At 35.2% G+C, this 26500-nt stretch overlaps 1 protein-coding gene across 1 annotated transcript in view; it reads right to left on the reverse strand.

The window, feature by feature from the left end:
- Window positions 1-26500, reverse strand: part of CNTNAP2 (contactin associated protein 2) — a 2391149-nt gene that overhangs the window by 1713850 nt on the left and 650799 nt on the right. Inside the window, exon 2 of the mRNA XM_037835931.1 lies at window positions 10420-10530. Within this exon, the coding sequence (XP_037691859.1) occupies window positions 10420-10530 (111 nt within the window). The remainder of the gene's footprint in view (window positions 1-10419; window positions 10531-26500) is intronic.

Here is a 26500-nt window from a genome sequence, read left to right on the forward strand (position 1 = left end):
CCTAATCAATAATATTAATAAAAAAAATAACAAAACCACCTCCATGTAATGAGAGCTAACTTTGTGCGAGGTAAATTAATCTTATTTAGTCTTCACAAGTATATTAGGTAAGTGTTTAAAACTCATTTGACATATGCAGGAACTGAGTTCAAAGGTGTTTAATGATTTTACCAAAATCACGTAGCTAACAAGATTCAGGGAAAAGATTTGAACCCAGATCTGAGTTAATCCAAAGGCAGTGGTCTTGAGCACCACACTATAGCAGCTGCTAATCAACCCCTAGGGCCTCTGAAATCTTACTCATAAATCATAGATTTCTTGATTGTATTGTCAAGTTTATTATTTTTGTAAATTCCTTATTCTCTAAAGCATTCTTAGATCACACATTAAAAAGAAAACACAATTTGACCACATCCCACTTCTTGTTTTGTCTTCTTTCCTTTCACCCAAACATCTTGAAAGTGAAACTTCTCATTTGCTGTCTCCACTTTATCACCTCATATTCATTCTTCTTCCTGACAACATTCTGGATTCCTCCTCTAAAACTCTACTGAAACCACTCTTTTAAAGGGTATAAATGACCTTTATGTTACCCAACACAAGCTACATTTTCTAGTCCTTATCTTATATGACCTCTTTGTCACAAAAGACTTTTTGATACTCTTGATTAAAAAAGACACCACACTTTTTTGGTTTTGCTCATTTTTCTGGGACTAGTTCTTACAAGTTTCCATGAAGGTTTAATTCTTCCTTCACCCACTCCTTAGACATTAATCTCTCTTAAAGTTCTGTGCCCCATTTTTCTTATTCTTCTGCAAAATAATGCTAAAATATTTCATTCCCCAGCATTTATTCAAAGAAATGTGTGTACTAACTCCTCTCAAATTTGTTTATCAAGTTAGTTTTTAACTTGAATTTCAACTTCCAAATCATGATATGTAGATCTTAATCTTCACATTTTCCCTTGGACATGCTTCCCATCTCTGTCCACAGACATGTCTTCTTTGGTAGCAAGACCATCTAATTCATAAGATACAGACTTAGAGGAATCCTTGATATCTCCTTCTATGTATGTCCTTGTTGCCCCACATCTCCAACTGTAATTTCCTCATTGGTTTTTCCCTTTAGATATTTCAAGAATGCATTATCCTTGTCCTATTTTTAAAATCATGAAGCAAGTCTATAACTTAATTTAAATCTCTTAGACCACTTATTCATTCATTTCATTAGTTGAACATTCATTGAAAATTTAATACATGTTAGACACTGTTCTAGAAGCTGGGTATAAAGTAGTGAGCCAAGCAAGAAAATACCTTGCCCTCAAGGAACTTTCATCCTATACAGAGGGAATAGAAAATGAAGAAGTAAATACATAACAAATAATATTGTAATTAAAACATATATGGAGAAAAAATAATGATAACAGTCATTGGAGAACCTTTGAAGGGGCAGGGAATTTTAGTGGGGTGGTTAGATAAGGCTTCTTTTAGATGGGGCCATATGAGTAAAAGCTTGAAGGAAATGCGTGTGCTAGTAATGCAAACAGAATTCTAGGCAGAGGGGACAGCATGTATAAGAAATAGCAAGGAGTCCTGTGAGGCTTGAGAGGAGTGAGGGCCACTAAGGTAGAAGATCAGAGAAATGGTGGGGGTGAAGAGATAAAAAAGGCAAAACCTTACAGGGCATTGTAAGGACTGTGGCTTTTGCTCTGAGTGAGATGGAAGCCACTGGAGGGTTTTGAGCAGAGCAGTGATATACTTTCCCTGATTTTTAAAATCATTACTTGAGCTGTTGTATTGAGAATAGATTGTGGCAGGTCAAGGAGACAAGAACAGAAGCAAGAAATAGAATAGAAAACAGCTACCATACAATACCAAAAGAGAAATAATATTGGATTGGCCCATGGTATAAGTTGTGGACATGGTGGGAAGCAGACAGATGCTGGATCTATTTAAAAGGAAGACTGGCAAGATTTGCAGATGTGGTATAAGGAAAAAAGAGGAGTGATGGGTGATCTAAGATATCTAGCCTAACTGGAAGATGGAATTGTCATTTACCAAGATGGGAAAGATCCAAGGAAAGAACCACAAGGTGGGGGCAGGATTAGAATTCAGACGCTTGTCTTGTTCCTTAGCGTGACAATCAAGAATCTCCATCATCTGACCTCTACCAGTCTGAATCCATATTCCACATACTAACTCTCACATTAAGCTTTAGCAAAACCAAACTACTATCAAGTCCTCCTTTAATAAACACTGTTTTTGACTTTGATACCCTTGATTACATTTACCCCTTTTGAATGGGAATGTCCAAAATGGGTAAATCCTATCAATCATTTAACTTCATTCAGAAAATCTTTCCTGAACACTCTTCAGCAAATTATGTCATCTGTTCTTTATGATGCCATCATGGCCTCACTGTTTATATAATTTCACTACCACCTGTTAATATCATCATCTTACAATCATTTATATACATGCTGTATCCCTTTATCCCAGTTCCTTGGTTAGTTTATTCCTTCAGGGAAACTCATTGTTTTATATGAGAATAAAACAAGTTGTTATTTAATAAATATTTGTGAGAAGGACAATAGAGGGGAGGAAAGACAGCATGGAGGGAGGGAGGCAAGAAATGAGGCAAGGAGGGAGGGAGAAAGGGAAGGGAAGACAAGGGAAAAGAAGAGAGGGCAGTAGAGGAGAGGAAAGAAAGGAAGGAAGGAAGGAAAGATTCTTGTCTATCTTAAAAGGAAATGGAGATTCAAGGACTAATGGGAGAAATTATGTAATAATTCCCCCTCCCAAGTTGGATAAGTGCCCATCCCTTTCTGATCCATACTCAGATGTCCCCTGAGCCTTCTCCAAATTGGAGGCAGAGGACACTCACTAATGTGCTTCAGGTAAATAATGCCTCTCCTTATAATGGTGACCCCATCTGAGAGCCTCTAAAAAAGTCACCTTGTCAATTTTTCAGATGTTTAAGTTCCTCTTGCACACCCTTATGAATCTTTGGTGCATGTTTGCTGAGTGACCAAGTTCCCTTATGCCCTCTAAAGTGAGAAAAATGTTGTCTCATTTTTATACTTATCTTTGCTTATCAGACTTTTCCAATTTTGACCTGGTTTCAAATTTCCCTTTTAATTGTGGAAACTGCTGTATATTGGAACTATTTGAGAGGGTCATGTTTAAATGGATCGACACTGGTATCTTCATCCCTATTACCCCTCTATTAGAATTGGTCCTAGGCCGTTTGGACAGATTGCTAACCTGGCAACACACATCCAGATGTAATAGGTTAGCCTTCTTTTGTTAGAAGTATTTCACCTAAAATATAAAACTAGATTTACATGCAGCAGAGCACTTTCTTTTTTTTTCCCTTTTAGACACAGGATATCTTAGCAAAAGGAGAAAGGAAAAGAAAGATTGTTAATGTTCTCTCCCAGCCTGAACAACTCAAGAGTTGCATGTTTATGAATAATTAATGTCTAATTGAGGTGCCTGAAATATGAATAACTGTATTATTCCATACTGCAGTAAGATGTTGAATTCTCATTCAGCAGCAGGATTCTCATTTTTCCATTTCTGCTTTCTGTTATTCCCACTGTTTGGTATAAACTGGCACAGATAACACTTCAGACTTCTGAAGTAATTCCCATTTTTTTTTTTTTTTCTAGATCAGTCATCCAACAAAGAAAAAATTGTAGGGCAGGGGATCCCCGTGAGTTGAGAATAAAGAAAACCTCAAATCTGAATTAATCCAATACACAGAAATAGAATCACAAGGTTTTAGATTTTGGTCACAGTGAGGTATCTATTTGAATTTAAATTGCTGGTTTTCCAGAAGCAGATTAACATGTTTCAGACTGTTAAAGAAATATCTTGTCTATTTATCGTTCTTTACTTAATCCTTGTCATGTTATTGATATATTGCTAAGAAACACTGATTATTTCCAAATGTATGTCGTATCAATAGGAAGAAAAGTTCCAACGAGTTCACAATAAATTGATGTGAAATCATTACAAAACAACAGTGTTCTTTCTGTTTTACCCATCACACAGAATGGCGTCCCTGCTCAGTTCTGTCTTCCCCAGTGCTCCACTGAGCACAGAGGGTCCCGGTGTACATCTCAGGGCCTGCCACCCACATAGCTCTCACTGTGAACTAAGAATGCTAAAGACTGATATCTAAAACCTATCTTCAGGCCCCTTTGTAGAAATCACTGCACAACTCATGCAGGGAAGGAGGTAACTATTGCTGGAATTGCAACATTTGGATGTATCCAATTAACAGCTCTACTGGGCCCCCAGGTGTTTCCTGCAAAGTCTGGATGGCCAGTGTTTGGGAACCTGGAACTCATGTCTGGGGAGGAGGGTTGGCTAGGGGCAAGTTACACAACCTCTCTCTCTCTCTTTTTCATGCCTGATACCTAGTTACTGCTATTCCTTCTGGTATGAAACAAATAAACACTGTTTTTGTTCAAAGTACAAATATTTGGTTTCAATTTTTTCTTTTAATTATCAAAATTCAAATATGTCTATGAAAACTAAAGGAATTTTGTGCCTCTCTCAAATTCTCACGAGAAAATTATTTTTCCATCACCAATGATTAATTCTTGAATTATATGAAGAAAAGGTTAAAAGAAACACACATACAGAACAAACTTTAACTTTGAAAGAATTAGTCAAATGGATTTTTTATTCCAATTATTCCAATTCCTTATAAGCAGAGTAGGGGGAAAAAAATGGAATCAATTCCCTTGGGAGTCTCTATAGTTTTCCAGGAAGTATGGTCATTCTACTAAACAATAACAGAAATGTAACATGCAGAAACCTTTATCTGGAATGGAAGAAAGTGTTCAGTGATAACGATCACACAGGGGGATATTATTATTATTAACACCATGTTATTCCCATCTCATACTACACATAGATCTGGCTTATGGCATATCTAGTAGATCTCAGACACTTTCTATTTTGTGGTTGAACTTTATTCCTGTTATTCATTTCCTTTCACTTTGTACTGACTTACTCCTTTTTCTCCACATGTGTTTTGAATATTAAGAGTGTTGGTGACTTACAAAATATTGCTTCTGTCATATTCTAGCATATTGGTGCTGCACATAAGTAGCTTTTTTTTCTCATTTCAATGCTTCTCTGGGAAACAGAATGTTGGCCTCATTGTTTTGTTCTGATCATTGCTGTTCTCACATATATAATATTTCAAATACAGTTATATCTTTTATGCCTACCACCTCATAGCATACAAATTCAGGAACAAGACTGAAGGAGTCTGAATTTTTGGCTAGCCTTCTAGTGTAGAAAAAAAGGGATGTGTGTCTTTAAAATATATTATTATATGCAAATATTTAAAACAATCTCTTAATTACTTTCTGATTATTTTAAAGAAAGAGAAAAGTACTCAAAAAATCACAATGGCATTCTGAGTGTAACTCTAGTCAGTTTATATTTCTCAGGAATAAAATAGAGAAACGTATCTCATTTTCTGTTCTAAAACACATGTGAGGAAGCTTTAGCTATTCCCTATAACCACCTCAGAAAATATTCCAATATTTCCCAAAGAAAATATCACACAGATAAGGAAGATCTGTTGAGAATAGAACAGTGAATGATTCTGAAATCAGAAGACTTTCAAATGCCCAAATCTTGTTTTGTGTTAGATGTGACCTTGGGAAGGAAATCTAAACTTTCTTGATCCTCAGTTTTCTTATCACCAAAACTGAGTTTTATTATTTTCTAAATTCCCTCTTAGAGTTTTTGTAAGGACCAATTGAGATAAAATATACAAGTAAGGGTTCAATATTTGTGTGTAGCTACTCTTTTCTAGGAGCTATGCCAGAAACTGGGTTTACATAAATAAATAAGACACAAGGTTTGTCTTCAGCGATATCCAGTTTCATGGGGGTCAGATAAATAAGTTTGTAATGTAATAATGTGTAACAAGTTATGAGACAGATGAAAGCATGGGTGACTTGAAACTTCGTAGGCGAGACATCTACGTTAGACATCAGTGATGACATTGGAAAAGTGACACCTGAACTAAGTACAGAAAGACAAACAAGCTTAAAATTGTTGAAGCTGTGTGTGAAGAATGATTTATATAATATAAACCCAGGGGCTAAAAGGAACAGCTTATATAATTCAATAGTTTGAATGTAAGGTGTGTGTGAGATTGGGAATACTGATGGGTGAGAGAGGGATGACACCCTTCTTATTTTCTAGCCTCCCTGAGATTTGGTTGCTGTGATCTGCCAGCTCATTGGCTGTGAGAAAGAGGCCACTATTTCTGCTCTGGTCTGTGTTCTACTCCTGTTTGCACTATTCTAAAACTCAGTTATATCATCCACAACTGAGAACCATATGTGACTTTATGGGAACTCATGACCTTATACCAAAAGACAAGGTGCAAGCAAGCACTTTATCAGTCACTAATTCATATAGACTATGGAACAGACTGTTTAACTCCCACTCTCTTTAGGAAACTCTGGGATGTGTAGGGGAGTCAGCATTATTTCCCATCACCTTTAGGTAGAGCCAATAAGGCTTATCTGGTGTTCTAAGTATTGGGGTTAAGTCAATAAATTAATTGATTAACCATCATGTAAAAAGACAAGGTACAAGCAAGCACTTATTAGTCACTAATTCCATATATGAATTAGGACACTTAGGTAAAAGTAGGGGAGTCATCATTATTTCCTGTCACCTTAAGGTAGAGCCAATAAGGTTTATCTGGTGTTCTAAGCATCAAGGTTAAGTGAATAAATTAATTAATTAATCATCCATTCAAATATATTTGTGCCAGAAACTGGGTAGGGGAAATCAGCAAACCATTCTTAATTATGCATTATTTCATACATATGCTCTGGCACAAACCTTATAAGTATTATAATTCTGAAATAATTCACCCTGCGGGCAGAACAGTCTTCCTGTTTACAGATATTTGGTGATGTGGAGGTAACAGGTATAATTCAGACAAGGATTGCCCGACTCAAATAAATAGAATTACCCACTAATTTAAAGAACAGATGCAAAGGATATAAGTTCCAGAAGCTGCTAAGAATGAAACCAAAGCAAAATAAAAATATGCAACATGAATCCTTACATTGCCAAGAAAATAAAAATAGCAAAGCAAAAGCAAAGTAAAAATGACCTTTGGGTGAAAACTTGGGAATAAAGCTTTCTGTATTTTGTCTTTACATTTTAATGTTAAAGACGCAAGAACAATAAAAGAAGACTGCCTTAAATGTCATGGTTTATTGTTGGCAGTATTCATGTCAAACATATATCTCAGTTTTAAAGCTAGGAAATGAGTAAACAATGTTGATTGCTCGTTTTCAGAGTATAGTAAAAGCAGTATGCTAACAAGGCTGTACTGCTTTTGATTGCTATTAGGTGACAATATTTTTAGAATTAGTTTGAAGGCATGGCATAAAAGAGAGAGAAATTCTTTTATTCTCTCTGGGGAAAATGTGTGAAAAAGAAAAAAAAATGTCATTAATTTGCTAATGGTATTAAGATAAGGGTCTATTCATTCTAATAAGCACCCAGGTTGTTAATAGAGCCATTGCTAGATTACATCCTCACAATTTTCTTGAATAATTCAGCTTCTTAAAATCTCCTGATGAATAAAATAAGGGAGAGTCAGCAAATAGACAGTCACAAATGCTTGGAGAGTAGCTGTTAAAGACTAGAGGGTCACTCCTTTCGTATATAGTAGATGGAATTTTAGAGATTGAAGTAACTTTTTCATATAGACAGTTGTTTGGTGCCCTAACACTGTCTAATGAGTGAATCCTTTATATTATTAGCATGTTCATTCTAAAAATGCCATTTAAAATTTTAATTATAAATGATGATAATGGTGTTTGTATTGTTACTAAGTGTATTACAGTCTGGAGCCCAACTGGCCGAAACAGTCAATAAACAACTTCTGAGTTAATTTTTTTGAACCTGAAAAATATTAGCAAATAATCTATATTTAACAAATCATTTCTATATAGAAGAATTAGCATTTGGGTAAAAATATATCTATAATGAATAATGTTCATTTGATTTTTTTTTTTCAGGAAGAAAATATCCTTTGAGAGTTGAATATGTACACAGCACTGTGTTGAAGAGCTTTGAAATTGTGTGAAGAATTCTATTCTGTTCTCTGTATTGGAGGAAATAAAGGATAAATAACTTGAGAACACTACCACAAAAACTCTCTCCCCTTTGGTTTATTAGCAAAGTTGGGAGGTTCTTAAAATGCAAGGAATTACCCAGAAAACAAACCTAAATGAAAAGTCTCTCAGAGCTTCCTGACTGATGTGGATCCTGAACAGTAGTTTCCTTTTCTTTCTTTTCGCCTTCCTGACACTTACTTATACTTACCAGATTTCAATGCAGGAGGGTGAAAAGAAAGAAAAAGAAACTGTGCTATTCAAGATCTACCATCAGTTAGGAGACTGAGGTTTAGTGATTGGTTTGCTCTGACTGTATACAGTTACACATAAATCAAACTTGAATCAACCTTCAACCTTTTTTAGGTCCTAACTCTTAGAGCTAATTCACATGCTGCACTGATATTATTTCATCCAGCACAGTCAGTACTAAGAGCACTGGGTTGGAGTAGAAGACATGGATTTTCATCACTCTCCCGTTACTCCTTGGCTATGCCATTCTAGAATTTAAACTTTAGACACTCAGTTAATCTTTTGGGGTATCTGTATTACTTTAAATCTGTAAAATTGTGACAGTAAACTATGCTGTTCTATTCAGGCATTCTCTGGTAACTAGGAAGAAAAATTTACTCAAATTAGCTCAGGCAAGAGAAGGGGCTTATTGGAAGTAGAAAGATGTGTCTCTCAGACTCAAGGCAAGGAGTGCAGCCAGATGTTAAGACACACTGGAAGCAGGGACCTGAAGGAGAGTAGTAATGAAAGCAACTACTTAATCTTTCCTTCTCCATAGACAGCCACATGGTCTCTTGTCTTCATGTCCTCAAAGTCACCTGCTTCATTTTTTTCAGTCTGTTTTATTTACACATGGCCTATCATGGTTTCCCCAAAAGTTCCCATAGTACCCAAATCTACATTACATCACAAATGATTGGATTAGTTGAGGTCAGGTATTTTTTCCCCTTTTAGATACAGGATATCCCTAATTATCTGTAGCTCAGAGAGGGAGATGAGGTCCAGGTGGTAGAATGGCTTTCCCTTCTGGCAGTAGAAATAGGACATATTTTACAAAAGGCACATAAAATAGAAGGTTGAGCTAAACTTTGGCAGAAAAAATTATTGGCATCTCTAACTAACCATTCTAACTGACAAGGTTGTTGTGTAGATCAAGTAACATTTAGAATACATACGAAAACACTTTATAATCTTTAAAATACTATATAAATGTAATGTACTATTTTTCCTCCCTCTTGGTCTTTCTGAATTTCTCTATTTCTTTCTGTCTTTCCTGCCAACATTTTTTATTTCTTCTCCTCCTCCCTCTTTTTTCTTCCTCTTTTGGGTTTTCTCCTGTTCTTCATTACACATTGGTTTGTTTATGGACATGATTGATTGATGGATTTTTGTGTATTATGTACTTTAAATTTTTTCTTTCCTAATTAGTATTTCCTGCTCTTAGTGAATAACAAATTATGATATTTTTGGTTGCTTCATATTTATCCAGGAAAATATTGCTTCTTTCCTTTTGAAGATATCATTCATTGATATTTGTATCAGTACTCCTTTGAAACAAAAGTTTTAAGTTCTTGTCCTTAATCATGATTCTTTATTCTCTAAGAACTGTTGTTAACTTTGAAATCACTGTTTACTAATGAGTAGCATGATATTAAAGTCATAACCTCAAATTTTTGTTGCAAATGTATATCACTACTTTTTCACAGCCTTCATAACAAAGATAAATTCTGGGCTCGGGGGAAGAAATGGCAAAAGGCTCCTATTTTCTCATCCTGCATTTTCAATAGAAAGCAAGTTTTATATTAATAGAAGGAGAAACAAAGCAACAAATACAAAGTGTTCTTTTCATACACTATACACATATTTGGAATCAATGCTTTTGAACATCTTCCTAAATGATTTTCTGTTTAACAAGAATTTTCTTAGCTCACAGTTTCAGGGATGAGAACCTCTTCAGTTGTGCTACATTTTTATTACATTTTGAATTCATTATCACATGCGACATCAAAGATTCTTGCTCTTTGTCTTATCATCTCTCCATCCAAATTTTCCCAGTAGTGGCTAAAAGAGAGGATTACATTATCTATGGGATCTTCATAAAAGAGGCAAGAATGATTTGGGTTGTCAGCTAACAGCTATTTTGTAATAAAATATATATATAAAATATAGTTGTAAATATAACACTTTCTAATTTAACACATTTGTTAATGAGGAAATAAAGTTTGCCTTACCCCCTCGCTTGTTTATCTTGGCATAGCCGGGAGAATAACTACCAGACATAGATGATGAGCTGCTGAAAGCTACATGGGGGAGTACAGAGACGAGTGGTTCATCACATTTTTCTGAAAAGAAAAGAAAGAAAAATTCAATGAAGACCTTTAAATAATGATCAACAGGTGTTTTTTGCAATAAAAATTGAATATAATAAAACATTTTAAATCTATGGTACACCTGGGCATGTGCTCAGAATTCAGTCAACTCAACTATACTAATTTAAATAAATCAAAGGAGCAGTTTACACAACCTTCTGATTTTCAGGAGCCAGAGCTACAAACATGTGCTTTATTTTGAAGTCTTCACGTCTGCCCTGCTATCTTAAAATCATGAGTAGAATTGAGGTTTTTTTTAACAACATTTTTACCTGGCAGCTCCTGGAGATCATTAGGTGTTCATATGTTACAGGGATAGAATTTAATATTGAGATTGGAGGAAGGAAAACAAAGAGTAATTCTGCCCAAAGGTACAAGGCTAAAAAACAGATGGCAGTAAGAAAGAACACAGAAGAATCATCAACTTGAAAAGTATTAACCTCTGAAAACATAATCTACTCCTATCTTATTCTACCAAGGAACAGCATTTGAATCAGGTGATCCTTCACTTCTATTTGTAATACTTGCTTCATTTGGCTTCTATAATGCACGCCCCACTCCCCAAGCCTAGCTTTTCTTTTTGGTTTCCTTCTCCCCCCAACTAGCTGTTTACTTTCAGCTTCCTTTGATAGATTTTTCTCTTTTTCCCAATATCTAAATGTTAAAGTGCCCCAGGCCTCAACACTTGGTTCTCTTTTCAGTTTACCCTCAATCATGCAGGTTGTTTTCTACTACCAGAATATCCAAAATCCAAGTACCTCACATCACCCCCACATCCAGAGACCTAGTCCAAGCAGCCATCAGGGATCACTGTTTCAAAAGGCTCTGTCTAGTCTTCCTGCTTCCTCAGTTGCTCAATTCCAATAGAAACTTTTTAAATGTAAATCAGAAACCTGGTTTCTCTGCTCAAAGGGTCTATTGGCACCCACTTGGAATAAAGTTTAAAACTTCCAGTGGTGTTAGGGATTGAATTGTTCTCTCCACCACACACCAGGCACATCCACGTCTTAATCCTCAGTCCCATGAATGTGACCAAATTTTGAAACATGTTCTTTGAAAATGTTATTAACTAAAATGAGGCCAAACTGGACTAGGTTGGGCCCTAAACCATTATGACTGGTGTCCTGAGAAGACGAAATTTGGACATAGACAGAAAGATAGAGGGGAGAATGCTATGGATTGCTGGCTCAGTACCAGCAGATGGAAGAGGCAGGGGACAGATTCTTCCTTGGGTACATCAGAGGAAGCATGGCCCTGCCAACACCTTGATTTCAGACTTTCAGCCCTCAGAACAATAAATTTCTATTGTTTAAGCCACCCAGTTTGTGGTATTTTGTTACAGCAGCCCTAGAAAACTAAGACACAATGGCCTGCAATGGCCACTGCTCTGGTATCATGTTACCCTACCCTTCCTTGTTCATTGCTTTCCAGTCAACATTGCCCCTTCCTCCTCCTTCAAAAGCAACCCTGCTCTACCACTGGCTGTCACAATTGTTAATCTAGATACAATCCCCTGGCTTCACTCAGTGTTCTGATCATGTCACCTCTCTCCTTTTCAGACTTGCTTTCCTAGTTCCACCAGGCTAAATGAGTACTATAGTGCCATCATTCTCTATACCCACAACCTGCTTTATTTCCCTTTATATTTCCTTTCTATTTTCCTGCTTTATTATCCTTAGCACTACCTCATGTGTAATAATTTTATTAATTTAATTGTTTAGTTTCCTGTTTCTTCCACTGGAATACAAACTCTATGGGAATCAAATTTCCATTAGTTTGTTTAATGCTCCCTGTCCCATGACTAGAACAGTGCCTGGCATTTGGCACACACTCTAAAAATACCTGTAGAATGAATGAAAGAGGAAAATATCCATCTAAACCCGACAAATTTCTAATAGTCTCTAAGCATAATGTGGAATCCCAACACGATGCAGCATTTATTTTTAGGGCAGTTGTCTGAAATCACTAAACACAATGTTTATATAGGCTCAGTGCACTCATTTTAATAAGATGGGGAATTACCCTATATATTCCACAACTGTTTCTAGTCACACACATATAGACATTTTTAAAAGTTATCAATAGAAGGAACAAACTCATATTCTTGAAAATTCACTTAAGTGGAATTAAGTCACCATGATACTGGAGAAATGAATTCTTATTTGCCATCTCTCCACTCAAGTATGTACAAATCTGAAGTTAAAATGAACTGATCCACCCTCATAAAACATTGCTAGGTTTCTTATTTTTCTTAGTTATACTGCAAGTGCCTCTGGGAAATCTGGCATATGTGCATGAATATATTCCCCAGAAAATTAAATGTAAAAGAAAGAAAAGATGAACATAAAAATTTGCTTTAAAAGTATCAGTTCACAAAGCTAGAATCGAAAGTGAATGTTTCACAATTGTTGTTAAAATTCCCTATTCAGTTTAGCTACAAGTGAGCACAAGCATAACACTTTGATTTTCTAGTTCTGACTCCTTTGAGTCTAACTTTTTATAAATGTTGGCATAAGTTATGCATCTAAGTAGAATGGGTGTGACTTTTAAAGTTCCCATGATGTTAAGAATGTGCTAATATTTATTCATTTTTAATTCATTAAAGAAATATGCATTGAACAACTATGATGTTCCAGAAATGGTGACAGGCACTGGAAATGTAGCAGTAGAGCAAGCGTTCTCTGCTCATGGAGCTTATGTTTTAGTGGAAGAAACAGGCTAAAAAAAATAGGTAAATTTATAATACGCTATGGTGATGAATACTAACAGAGAACAAGTAAGTATGAGAGGGGGCAGGAAGTTCAAGGGGAGGGAGCTTTTATACAGCCTTGTCAAGGATAGCCTTTTTGATCCAGTGACATTTCAGTAGAGATTTGAAAGGAATGAGGAAGTGAGTCATGTTAGAAATGTGACTGGTTTATACCTGGTCAACAGGGCTAGTTTATACCTGTTAATATTGAATGGGACATTTTCCAAAAGTAGGTGTTCAATGCATATATTATCACACTGGAAGTAATTAAAATGAAGTGGGTGAACAATAGATTGAATGATCCATTAGCTACTTTAAATTTACAACTTAAAAAATATTTAACATTTAAAAATATAACACTTACAAAGTCTGAAGATTCCAATTGCATGTTTAAAAATTTGACTTCTCTAACAAAGCAATCAATACAATTAAACATTTTTCACTAATTAAAGAAAAAAAAACATATCCAGAATAACAATAAATAGAATAAAACTGAAATCTGAAAAGATAAGAGCATATGAGAAATTACTTAGTTTTTTTCAAAAGTGACTGCAAAAGTATTATCAGAAATTAAGCACTGGCAAGCTTACATTATTGTAAATCAAAACATAATATATAAGCATATAATTAAGAAAAATGCTGCATTAATATAGTTTCTCCTAGAGGACTTTGATCAGAAAGATTTATTGAGATTTTACTCTATGCCTTGTATAGTTCTAAGTACTTCGGGCAATACAAACAAATATAACAAGGCCCATTTACCCATGAATGGCAATAATATATAGACCCACATTAAGTAATCAAACATGAAACAAGAGATACCAGTGTGTAATTTGATACTAAATAGAATATAATTAAGTACTAAAAGTAACAAACAAATTAAAAATACAGGATTAAGTTAAACGTAACAATGAAAATAAAAATGTAGGATTGTTAGTCTTGACTCCATTACTAAATGTGTGACCTTTGGTATGTCACTGTGCTGGTTTGGATGTATTATGTCCCCCCAAATGCCATGTTCTTTGATGCAATCTCATGGGGGCAGACGTATTTAGTCTTGATTAGGTTGGAACCTTTGTTTTGGGTAGTTTCCATAAAGATGTAACTCAATCAACTCTGGGCAAGAACTTTGCTTTGATAATTTCCATGGAAGTGTTACCCCACCTACTTAGGATGGGTCTGAATTAAATCACTGGAGCCATATAAAAGAGCCGACAAATAGAAGGAACTCAGAGCAGCTGTGAGTGACATTTTGGAGAGCAACTGAGAGAGACATTTTGAAGATGGCCGTTGAAAGCTGACACAGATATTTTGGAGAACGCCATTTTGAACGCAACTTAGGAGCAAGCAGATGCCAGTCACATGCTTTCCCAGATAACAGAGGTTTTCCAGTTGCCGTTGGCCATGTGAAGTTACCTGATTGTTGATGCCTTACCTTGGACACTTTATGGCCTTAAGACCGTAACTGCGTAACCAAATAAAGCCCCTTTACAAAAGCCAATCCATTTCTGGTATTTTGCATGATGGCAGCATTAGCAAACCAGAACAGTCACTTAACCCTTTTTTCCTACAAATGGCTCTCCAGTTTTAAATACTTCAAGGATTGTGTAGTACAGCAGTCAGCAAACTATGGCCTATGGGTCAAATTCAGCCCACTGCTTGTTTTTGTAAATAAATGTTATTTGGAGCATAGCTATACTCATTTGTTTATTCATTTATGGCTGCTCTTGCACAAAAGCAGAATTAAGTAGTTATGATTGAGGACATATGGCCCGAAAAGCCTAAAATATTTACTGTCTGGCCATTTACAGAAAAAGACTCCTGGTCTAGTATAACAAATATTCAAGGTATCCAGGAAAGAGAATGATTAATGATTACTTGTGCCATCAAGTAATATATTAAATAATGAACAGGACCTGAAGACTTGAGGGTTAAGACATTCTAAAAAGTGGGAACAGCTTAAGCAAAATCATGAAGACTTCAATGGGTATGAAATTTTCCAGAGACAGTGGTAGCAACTCTCCAGGCATGCACATATTGCCATACTGACTATTAAGCTGAACTATCCATTTTTATTTGTAACTGTAATAATGGTTATTACACATTACACATTCCAAAGAGTCAGCCTGCTTGTTGTGCTAGAACATGTATCTCAATATTCAGCAGACGTTAAATACCAGGAAATCAGGCAAAATCCCTGGAGAAAGTTAGAATTTTTATATAGTAGTAAAGAGAAAGAGAGAGAGATAACATTTGAAGTAATTTAGTATTGTATTTTCCCATACTGGGATGTCTTCCAAAACCAGGGCCACAGAGCTAAGGCAAATATTTGGTCTCCAGTGTACTTCCCTTCCAGGGAAACTTGGATGAGAACTAGAGGAGCAGATGGGCCTTGAGTTTTATTTTCACACAGTATCAGTCAATCAGGAAGGCAGACTAGCTGTAAGAATCCTGTGCTAACTCAAGCTGGAACAGAGGAAATTATTGGCAAATAGAGAAGAAATGGTTCTTGCCCTCCACATGAGAGAGCATGGCTGAGAGGGATGTTGATTGGCAAAGGTTAAGGGCAGGAGTTTGCAAGGTCAAAGGACTTCAGAACACACGTAATTGATATTAACGTGTCATTCAAAATATACGTTCTATAGTACACATTTGGAAACATAACCCGTATACGTAGAAATCAAGTAGGAACAACAAATGACTATCTGGACAGAAATTCTAGCAGTAACATCCTCTTTTGAATATGTAGAAAAAAAAATAATTGCGAGATGCACATTCCCAATTGAATTCACCACCCTGTGATCCCCTATTTCCTAGGTATTCAATTTCTAACTTTTGAAGCTGGAGTTACTTTATTTCTACTTGCACATTTACCTACTTCAGATTTTATGACCGTTCCTCTCCATAGTCAGACCTTTCTCTAAATCTTATTCTGCTTCCATTCAGTAAGCTCCTGGCCTTTGCTCCTTCTGGCCAAAACTGCCTTGATTCACAATCTAAATTGTTGTTCCATTTTCTCGCTCCCTGATTAGCATTGCCATTCCTCTAAGAGATGTTCTAACTTCTCCTGATGTCCTTTCCAGAGTTTGGAGGCCCATCTGAAAGCTCCAGGACCGCAACTTGCCTCCTGCTGTTGAATTTCCTTTTGCAAATTGTCTGCTCACCCATATGCCTGATGACTGACAATTGTTGGAATTTCCAACTTGGGTATGCACCTGCCTGGGAACCCACCTAATATGTACTATGTTCCAACTACTGCTTGCTCTGTTATACCCCTGATAACATATACCTGACTTCCAAAACAAATTATGCTTTCATTTAATTGCTTCAAACACAATGGGAAAACTTATTTGGACAAATACATCATCATCATCATTTCTTGTCTAGCCTTACTGATAATCTTCGGATTTGAATGAACCAGAAACTGAAGTCATAATCCAGGTGCTTCCAGTCTTCACTGAGATTAACATAGCCCCTGCAGTAAGGGTCTTTATAAATTATACATTATAAATAACATCATTTCCCACACTGATCAAGAGAAGACATGCATTTGGATCTATTACATCTATGTTTTAGAGAATTTATTCCCAAGATTATGATCCTTTGTTTTCTCTCATCTACTTTTCAAAAGGAGGAAGGGAGGAAGTAAAAAAGAAAGTGAGAGAAAGAAAAGAGAAAGCACTATCAACTTCACAAGCTGTTTCTTTATATCAATGGCATGCCCACTATTTTTATACACCATAAGCCCCTAAACTTGGGCAGGTGGTTACAGAAGTACTTTATTTTGATGCACTTAGAAGAAATATGGTGCTTTGTCTCATTTTCTTGACACACATTTCTTGAATGGGCACTCTATTTTCACCTCTGAACTATGCTAATCTAGCATTCAACACAAACTTAGATCATTCCATATGTCATCCATGGGAACACCATACTCCAATTAGTTCCCTTTATTGAACAGCATGCTCATCTATGGAGACCAAATTTTGTTTAAATTTAATAATTTGTATTACCTGATATCCAAATATTACATTACACCTTTAAAAACATGAAAGTACAGGAAATAGAATATGACATTCTCTTTCATAATTTTTTCATAGTTTTTCATAGGTAAGGCCTAATTTAAAAATTTAATATTGTATAATAAATATTTTTTGTGATGGTTGTAATGTTCAAAGTTAACATTAGGTTTGGGTTTCCCCAATAGTTACACAGTGGAAGAGAAGGCAGGCTCCTCACTCTAGAAACTAGATTTTATTTCTAGCAGTATGAATTTGGGCAGCTTTTATATCCTATCTTATCCACATTCTTCTCAGATTATCTATTATTCAAAACATCCTTTCTTGGCTTTGAGTCTGTTTTTCTATTACTTTTAAATCATAACAACAGAAAGTAAATGGTTAAAATTCATAGTATTAGAAAACTATACTGGAAGAATACATTTTCTCTTTCTCCTCTTACAAAGAACAAAATCCCATCTACTGCAACCCATCTCTTACCTTACATATCTTCACTTCCATCATATTTTCCTCTTTTTTTTAAATAGTTTATGTATTGCCTTTGTGTATCTCTTGACTAAGTTTCCCTGGCCTACTGTTTTCAATGGAAATAACTTTCCCTATTTTTCCCTATTCTTTGTAAAATTTCATTTAATACAGAGGAAGACAGGACCCTTATAATCCATAGAAGTAATCATTGTTATCTATCTTCACACACACACACAAACAAACACATACTCACTACATTATAACATATAGGTATAAATGAACAAAGAAGGACATTTACAACATGGTCCTTAAAATATTTTTTACATAATAACCAATCAAAGAAACTTCCATTCCAGCTGTGTCTTATTTTATGTATTCCATTCTATATATAGCTTTTGTCTTATTAGTATTAGTATCTTCATGACAGAGTTAACCTGCTTTGCCCAGGAAATGCCACAGAGTTAGATCATTGGTAAGATAGGTTATATAACCACTTTGAGAATTAATGGCCTTTCCACATAATCTATGAGAGAATAGACTTAGTTTTGTTTATCTACACACAAACGAACTCATGAAGGACATTGGCTATGAGGAAAAGTACAATTACTTTACCATAAAGTGCTAAATTAGGGAAGAATTAAGGATAAAGGAACTGGAATTAAATCAACTAAGTGGACACACCTAACCTGGTATACAGTGAAAATCAGTAAGTGGGAAAATCTATCCCCTCTTTTTGCTTTTCACTGATGTTGTTTCCTATTTATTACCCAACGGAAGTGATTCCATTCACTTTTATTGTCCCTTTTCCACTCAATGAGACAGAGAGCCCAATGTGCGCCCATATGCACTATAGGATCTGTGAGCCTGAGTGACGTAGCCTTCCCGTCTCCCATCCTATTCCTTGCAATTCAAGGCATTTTAGACAACCATGAGCAGCTTAGATGGCAAACAAAATTACACTAAATTCAGTAAATAAATTAATAATTAAGCAAACAGCAGTATTAGGAATGATTTATTGAGGACTCGTGTGACAGGAAATATAGTAAATATTTTGAGTGTATTATCTCATTGAATTAATATAGTAACTCTTTGAGATAGGTATTGTTATTATTTTAAAGATAAGGAAGCTTGAGATCTCTCAGCTAAAGAATAGCAGTGCCAAGACAAAACCCAGATGTACCTGGTTACAAGGCCTGGGTGTTTTACATTTAAATTTGAAGACCACCCCATTTCTAGAATCACTTCATATAAAATTTGTTTACGTTGCATTGGGTTTATTTCTGGGCTATGCAGAACTCAAAATACTATTGAAGTTGTTAGATTGTTCTCACCACTTCCCATTTTGATCTTAGGAATTTACTTGGGGTGATACTATCTGCAGCAATTTCCATATTTTCTATGCTGCTGTCTCATCCACATCATTTTAACCAAAGGGAGAGGTTTCTGCAGTTTTAAATAGGTGTTCTTAGAGAAACTCATACTTATTAAGCTACTCAATTGATATGCATACATAGAATAAATATACACCTAAGAAAGTATGCCAAATTGAATCCAATTATTCAGTAAATAAATATTTATTGGGCATTAATTTCCTGCTTCAAACTCTACCTTCTTATAATCCATTATCTTCACAATTACCAAATGGATTTTTAAAAAATGGAAATCAGGTTATGCCATGCCCTTAGAACCTCCTGATGACTTCCCCTTTTATTGTGTATAAAATACAAATTCCACCAAAACCTGTAATGGACTGGGCTGGCCTTGACTACTTCCTGGGCATTATTTCATTGTACTTACCTCAAGTCACTTAACTCTAGCTTCACTCTCCTTCTTTCTCTTCCTGGGACATACTAAGCACCCTCCTGCTCAATGAACTTTCCCCCTCTCGGCTCTGTCCTGAATTCTCCTCACCAGATCTAGACAGGGCCAGCTCTTTTCCACTCCGATCTCCTCGCAAACACCATCTCCTCCTTCTTTGACCATTCCATCTAAGTTAGCCAGTTCCACTACATCGTCACACACTCCCAACATTACTGTTTTATTTTGTTCACAGCAGTCAGCATAATCAGAAATTATCTTGTTTTTCTTTTTTTTATTTGTTTATTTCTTTTCTGGTTGACTGAACTATAAATATTATGAGAGTATGTGTGTGTTTGTCTTGTTGATCCTTTGTTCCCAGGACCTAAAAACCTGGCACACAGTAGGCACTCAGTGAAGTGTTGTTGAATCAATGAATTACAATGATAAGCAGTGAATCCATCCAAAAGTTAGCAAGGCAAAATTGTTCCAATTTTTTACTATTGATGTATATGCTCTTCATCTAGTTAGCTTCTAGCAGACTTTTTTTGCATTTTTCCATTTTAAAAACTGCTTGTGCAAAGAGAGTTGGTTTCATTCCATGATGTTACGCTATAGATCCTGCTCATTGTATCCCGCATTTTCTTTCATCTCTCTGATCTTTATCAACTTAAAATAATTTGCATATTTGCAACCTTTGAATTATAAAGTAGATCTGTGTAAATCATTAGTCTATACCTCTCAAAGTTTTCAAATATCTTGGTACCAGAAAACAAATTTTGTGAGAGTTGAAGCTATTGACTTTTCCAAGTTAGTTCTTTTACATCTCTTTTTAGTCTTCAAAAAGAAGGTAAGGCTTTGCTGTTTCTGATAGAACACTTTCCTTCTGTTTCAGTGAAAAACTACTGTGATTAGTATTTATTAATATGTTGATCTCCTGGCTATATGCTGGTATCTTTTTGAAGGAAGGGAACTTCTTATATTCCCAATATGCATAGTGTCAGGCACATAGTAGGAATTTTCATATATTTTGAAAAATATTGAACATAAGATAGTTGCATGTGACAATGAAAAATTCAATTTTATTATCTTAAAATTAAGAGAAGATTTGATTCATTTTCCTTATTGTAGGTCCAATAGCTATGTTCAGACAGAGAAAAAAGGAGCATATCTAGAAAATCAATCATGTTTGCAAGAATCATGGTTATAAATCAAATAGGAAATTGTCAGGTCTACATGTATGAAGGGCAAATTACTTCAAGACTTGTAGTTCAAATTTTGCTGGACATTTAACAGCTGCAGCATATTTCTGACAGATGGTATAACAGATGAATCAGTTTCAAATTATCTACTGAACTGTTATAAACTAGAAAAGAAATAGATTTGCAAGGCTTTTATTTTTAAATAAGTTAAGCTTTTTGTCTCCTCAATTAATCTTCTAATTTCACAGGAAAAAAAAAAAACCTACAAAATGAAACAATAGAAACCAATTTTTTACTCTTTGTGTAGTCTGGAAAAGTTTTTAAAAATTTTATTCAGAATATTTCATGTAAAAAACACAATGGAATTCAAAAATAGAATCAACAACCCTGAGCCACATTTAGGTTTTAATCTTTAAAACAGCAGTGAGAATGGTCTTTTTTTTTTTTTTTTTTTTTTTTTAACTCAAAATCTAGTCTCACAAGGAGGCAAAAATTTGAAGACTACTGAGGTCAATTGCAATATGACTAAATGAGCTTGAGCACTCAAACTTCAATCAGCAGAGCTCCTATGAACACAGCTGTTCTGATTGCAATTTGTTGATCCACTAGTAAATGCCTCATGTTTTGGCTCTCTAGTCTCATTAACTGGTTAATTCAAAGATAGTGTTTATCAATAGCATGCATTGATAGATAAGTCTATTTCCTAGACTACTTAACCCAATTTACCTTTAAATAATTGACTAAAGTGCTATAGATAAACATCCTTCAGCATTCCTGGTTTATGTCACTTCAGATTAGGTCTGGTATTCAATAGGTACAGTGGACAGTGGAACACTATACAGTCATTAAGAGTGAAGCTTCAGAAGATTGCTTTATTAATTGACAAATATTCTGGTATGGTAAGTTTAAAAAGTAGGCTATAAAACTGTATTTATAATGTGAACTCCCAAAATTTATGAAACATACATATATAGATGGATAGATAGATTCATAGATGGAAAAATGACTGAGAGAATACATAAACAAAAATACTGACCATGATGTTATATTGGGTTTTGGATAGTTGTTGACCTTAAATTATTGATTTTATAATCAGAAATGAAAAATAAATACTATCAAGTATAACTGCCAATGATATTAGTACAAAGATAAGGCATTCATTTATTCCTTCAACAACTACTTGTTGAATGCCTGTAGTAGGACACATCCATGAAAAACACACTTTACATTACTGTAATTAATAAAAAACAAGAAAAATAGACAGTATGTCAGTTGTTAAGGGGTACATTAGAGCAGTGAAGGGAGATTGGACTACCTGCCAGAGATTTGGATAAGTGGGGGAGGGTTTTTAAAATAAAGGCCTGAGAAGGCCTCACTGGTATGGCATCATTTTTATCAGAAACTTCATGGAGAAGTGGGAGCAAGCCATAGTGTTTCCTGATATATGTGGAATGGTACTTCCAGGCTGAAGGAACACAAGTGAGAGACGTAGGAGCAGTAGCAAGGTTGGCATGTTCAAGGATCACATGGAGGCCTGTTTGGCTGCAGCTGGAGAAGCATGGGATATACAGTAAGGGAAGAGGTGCAAGAGACAACCAGCAGTAGGGGAGAGGGTTGGGAGGTTGGAACTAGGAGGTGATCCTATAGGACTCTGCAGGGGATTGTAAAGAGTTAGGCTTCAGTAGCAATAAAAGAACGGAAGCCCTTGACAGGAGAAAATGTTATACTTTACCAAGCTCATTATAAAGGAAGTAGAAGTTTAATGTAAACAGTTTTATTCTTCTATCTAGAAATCATTTCATTAAAAATTTATACATAAGAGCAACCATTTAAGGTTATAATTCTAACCAATTCAAATTAACTTTTTATCTCCAATATTTACACCAAGAGAAATTAAATGGAAGAATATGTATACAACCTCAAAAATTTAAGTGTTTACACTAAAATACCACCAGCTTATCCTAATTTCTATTAATCTAGCATTTGTCAATTTATCCATATTCTTCTTAATCCTATGCAGATTTTCAGTTACATACTATTCTTTTGAAGTGAAAAATTGCAAAATATCCCCATGTATCTCCCAGTACCCTGATTTGATTATTCCTTATACTTGCTTTCAGTGACACGGAGGGCCTAGTATTGACTAACATCTGAATACATTGCATTTCTCTCTTGAAAGCTCATCTTCTAGTAGAAAGAATGTGCACAGCTGACAGCCAGTGGACGGGTGTCACTGGAGAGACAGAATAAAGGAAGGAGGCAAGATTAACTCTACCTGAAAGGGTAAGGGAAGTTGGAAATTTTAATATTTTTTAAAATGTGGGAGGATAGAAACATTGCATGCCATAGAAAATGGCAGAGAAGGGCATTACAGGCAATGGAATCAGTATCACAAAAATGCATCAAGTATGTGAATACAGAGCATCTTCAAGGAGTGAGAAGCAAACAGAAACTTAAAAAAAAAAAAGGCATTACCGCTCTGTCTAAAGTGCTCTTTCTCCCAAATATTCTCTTGGATAAGTTACCTTGCATTAAATCAAATGCTAGTTGGGGAGATCTTTCCTGACTCTCCTACCCCTTAAACTAAACTTATTCTCCTCCTACTAGTTTTCCTTCAGAAAAATTATGGCAATTAGTAATTGCGAATTCATCAGTGCATTTATTTGTTTTAATGTCTGACTCTACCGTGAGTTGTTTTGTCTCACTTCCATGTTTTTACCCACACATGGAAGAGCAGCTGGTGCCTAGAATGAATGAACAGTGGAAAGTTTAGAGGGCATAAATCATAGAATTCAGAGATGATCTGTAGAGAGAGGCTAGGGCTAAATCGTGTAAGTAATCTTATTCATTCATTTCTATTTTGCATGTACTTATTTGTTCTTTTGACCAATGTTTTGGACACCTATTCTTTTGAAGCTCTGGTATTTTTTATCCAAAACCTCACAAGCTAGTGAATGCCATATTATAAATGTGGATTATATTCTGTAGGCCTTGAAGGCAAGGATAGGATATAAACATATCTATATTTTAGAAAAAGAACTTTGGCAGCAGGGTGAAGCAGTCATTGTTGGAGGTGTGTGCTAGAAACAAAGAGATTATTATAGCCATGTAAATGAGAAGTATTACAGAAATGAGAGAAGCCAGTGGTAGTGGGATTATAATGCAAGAAAGATATCAAAGATATCTTGGAAGATGACTGCACTTGGATTTCAACTCGATGTGGGAGGTAATAGAAGGACAAAAAATATTCAAGTTTCTTAAGTACTTGATAGCTCGTGAAGTAACCATTGAGCAGACTATAAAATGTGGTATTGGAACCATTTTCCTTAATCATTTACTAAAATAGACATTCGACTCATTCAAGAGCATATGATAAGATTATATCATCACACTTAACTGATCTCACTCTTTTGACTAAAATTAACAGTCACAGCTTCTTTATTTCATTAAAATAATAGTTTCCTTAACTAGAAAATAGAAAGCAAAGGGCCTAAAACCTGTGAAAAGGCCCTAAGATACTTAGGATTGTCACTGCCTTCCTTTAAGACAAAATGATCCAGTGTCTATTTTTAAATCTGTATATTACATTGCTAAAGTTTGCCTCCCTCACCATTGTACTTTGCTATTACATTAGATTTCTCCAGCATGTAAAGCTCCATTAATTGGTGTCCTGTTAACTCAGAGTCTTTTTCATATTGTATAAATTGGGAAAGAAGACAGCTGCACATCCATTTCCAATTTTGGACAAGCCTGTCTCTCACCTTTATTTTTTTCTTATAACATTTTTTGTCTTCTATTTTCTAATGTCTCTGGGTTTAACCACACCCAAGTTGCCTTATTTTAGAAGAAATGCTCTTTATGTCATTGCTGACCCTTCCTGTCAGAGTGAAACCCCTTGAATGAGAGAGGTCTGTCTTCCATCACCAAGGAAACGTCCTGGGAACTTGGGGCTAACTTAAAGATAAAAACATATTATATTGATTTCCAGCAATGTATTGTAGTCTGAAGAAAGTTGTTTGCCACAATATGTTTTATGATGTTTCAATTGTAAATGAAGTATGACTGCGTGGTATATGAATATATCTCAATAAAATGAAGATTAAAAAAAAAAAAAAAAAAAAAAAAAGACATAATGCTGAGCAAAATAAGCCAGGCACAAAAAGAGACATATTGTATGTTACCACTAATGTGAATTCTGTGAAAAATGTACAATGTTTTATACTGTAGAATGTAGGGGACCTAAAGATACCAATTAGTGGAGGGGGAATGATAATCTAATAAGAACAGATAAACTATGGAGGGTAATCTCAATGTTATGGGAATGCTCAGGAATGATTATGGTTTGTAAACTTTCTTGGATATAGTAAGATCATGTTGGAAGCAATAGAGTTATTTTAGGTTTTTTTTTTTTCTCTTATTCCTTTGTTTTCTTAGGGGTTGTTAATTTTCTTGGGGTATGGTAGGAACATGTTGGAAGCAATGCAGTTATTTTAGATTATTTGTTTTTCTTACTCCTCTGGACATGGTTTATTAATTTTCTTGGGGTATGGTAGGAACATATTGGAAGCAAAGTACTTATTTTAGGTTATTTGTTTTCCTTAATCCATTGCTTTGTTTGAAATGTTGTGGGTTTTTTTTGGTTGTTGTTTGCCTGTTTGTTTTTAATTTTTTGATAAACAAAGTTAAAAAATTGAAAAAAAATCAGTAGAAAAATGGGAGTAAAAACTAAATGACAAATAGGGTGGGATGGGGGGATGGTTTGGGTATTCTCTTTTCACTTTTATTTTTTATTCTTATTCTGATTCTTTCTGATGTAAGGAAAATGTTCAGAAATAGATTGTGGTGATGAACGCATAACTATATGATCATACTGTGAACAGCTGATTGTATACCATGGATGACTGTATGGTTTGTGAATATATTTCAATAAAACTGAATTAAAAAAAAAAAAAAAAAAAAACAATGAAAAAAAAAAGAAAATGCTATTGCTTTGCAGAATATTTTCTGCTGAAGGAGCCACAGTGGCAGCAAGGCAAAACTACAGGCTGCCTTAGAAAAGCAATTCCAGCTTTGCAAATGTGGTTGCATTTTGTAAATAAGTATGGAATTTAATGGAAAGAGCAAGTAATCCACAAATCACTTCCTTATGTTCTACCCTGTCACTAGCAGTGTGCCTTTAGCTTAGTCATTTAATTTTCCTAAGCTTCTGTTTTCTTGTTGGAAGTATAAATTTGGATTCTCTTCAAGCTAAAAAACAGAAAAGAAAAATTTTATTCCATGCCCATTGCTCTCATTTTTTCCTGAGGAAAATAGGCATCAAGAAGGGAAGGATCTTCTTTAACATACCCAATAATTTCGTGAGGCAATACAAATTAAAAACAGATTTTAAGACTCCAGTGCCTCTCCACCCTTCTTAAAACATTAATCATACACACCTTTGTGCCTTTCTCATGACTCAGTTGCGTTCTCACATTAGTTCTGTGACCCATTTAGCCACACCTTTAACATAGAGAATCCGTGTCTTTTGAAATGTGCACTTACCTTTATCAGTCTTACTTTGTCATGAAACATCAGGGCCTCGTTGCCCACCTCACATTCCCTGTAATAATCTGACTGCTGGGTCAAGGAATCATTCACAAAGCTCAGTATCTGGACTGGCAGTTTTGGTTACTGGAGATGAAGTCTGCTGCCTTGACCATTTTACAATT

Source organism: Choloepus didactylus, chromosome 5 (assembly GCF_015220235.1).
Source record: "Choloepus didactylus isolate mChoDid1 chromosome 5, mChoDid1.pri, whole genome shotgun sequence".
Lineage (NCBI taxonomy): Eukaryota > Metazoa > Chordata > Mammalia > Pilosa > Megalonychidae > Choloepus > Choloepus didactylus.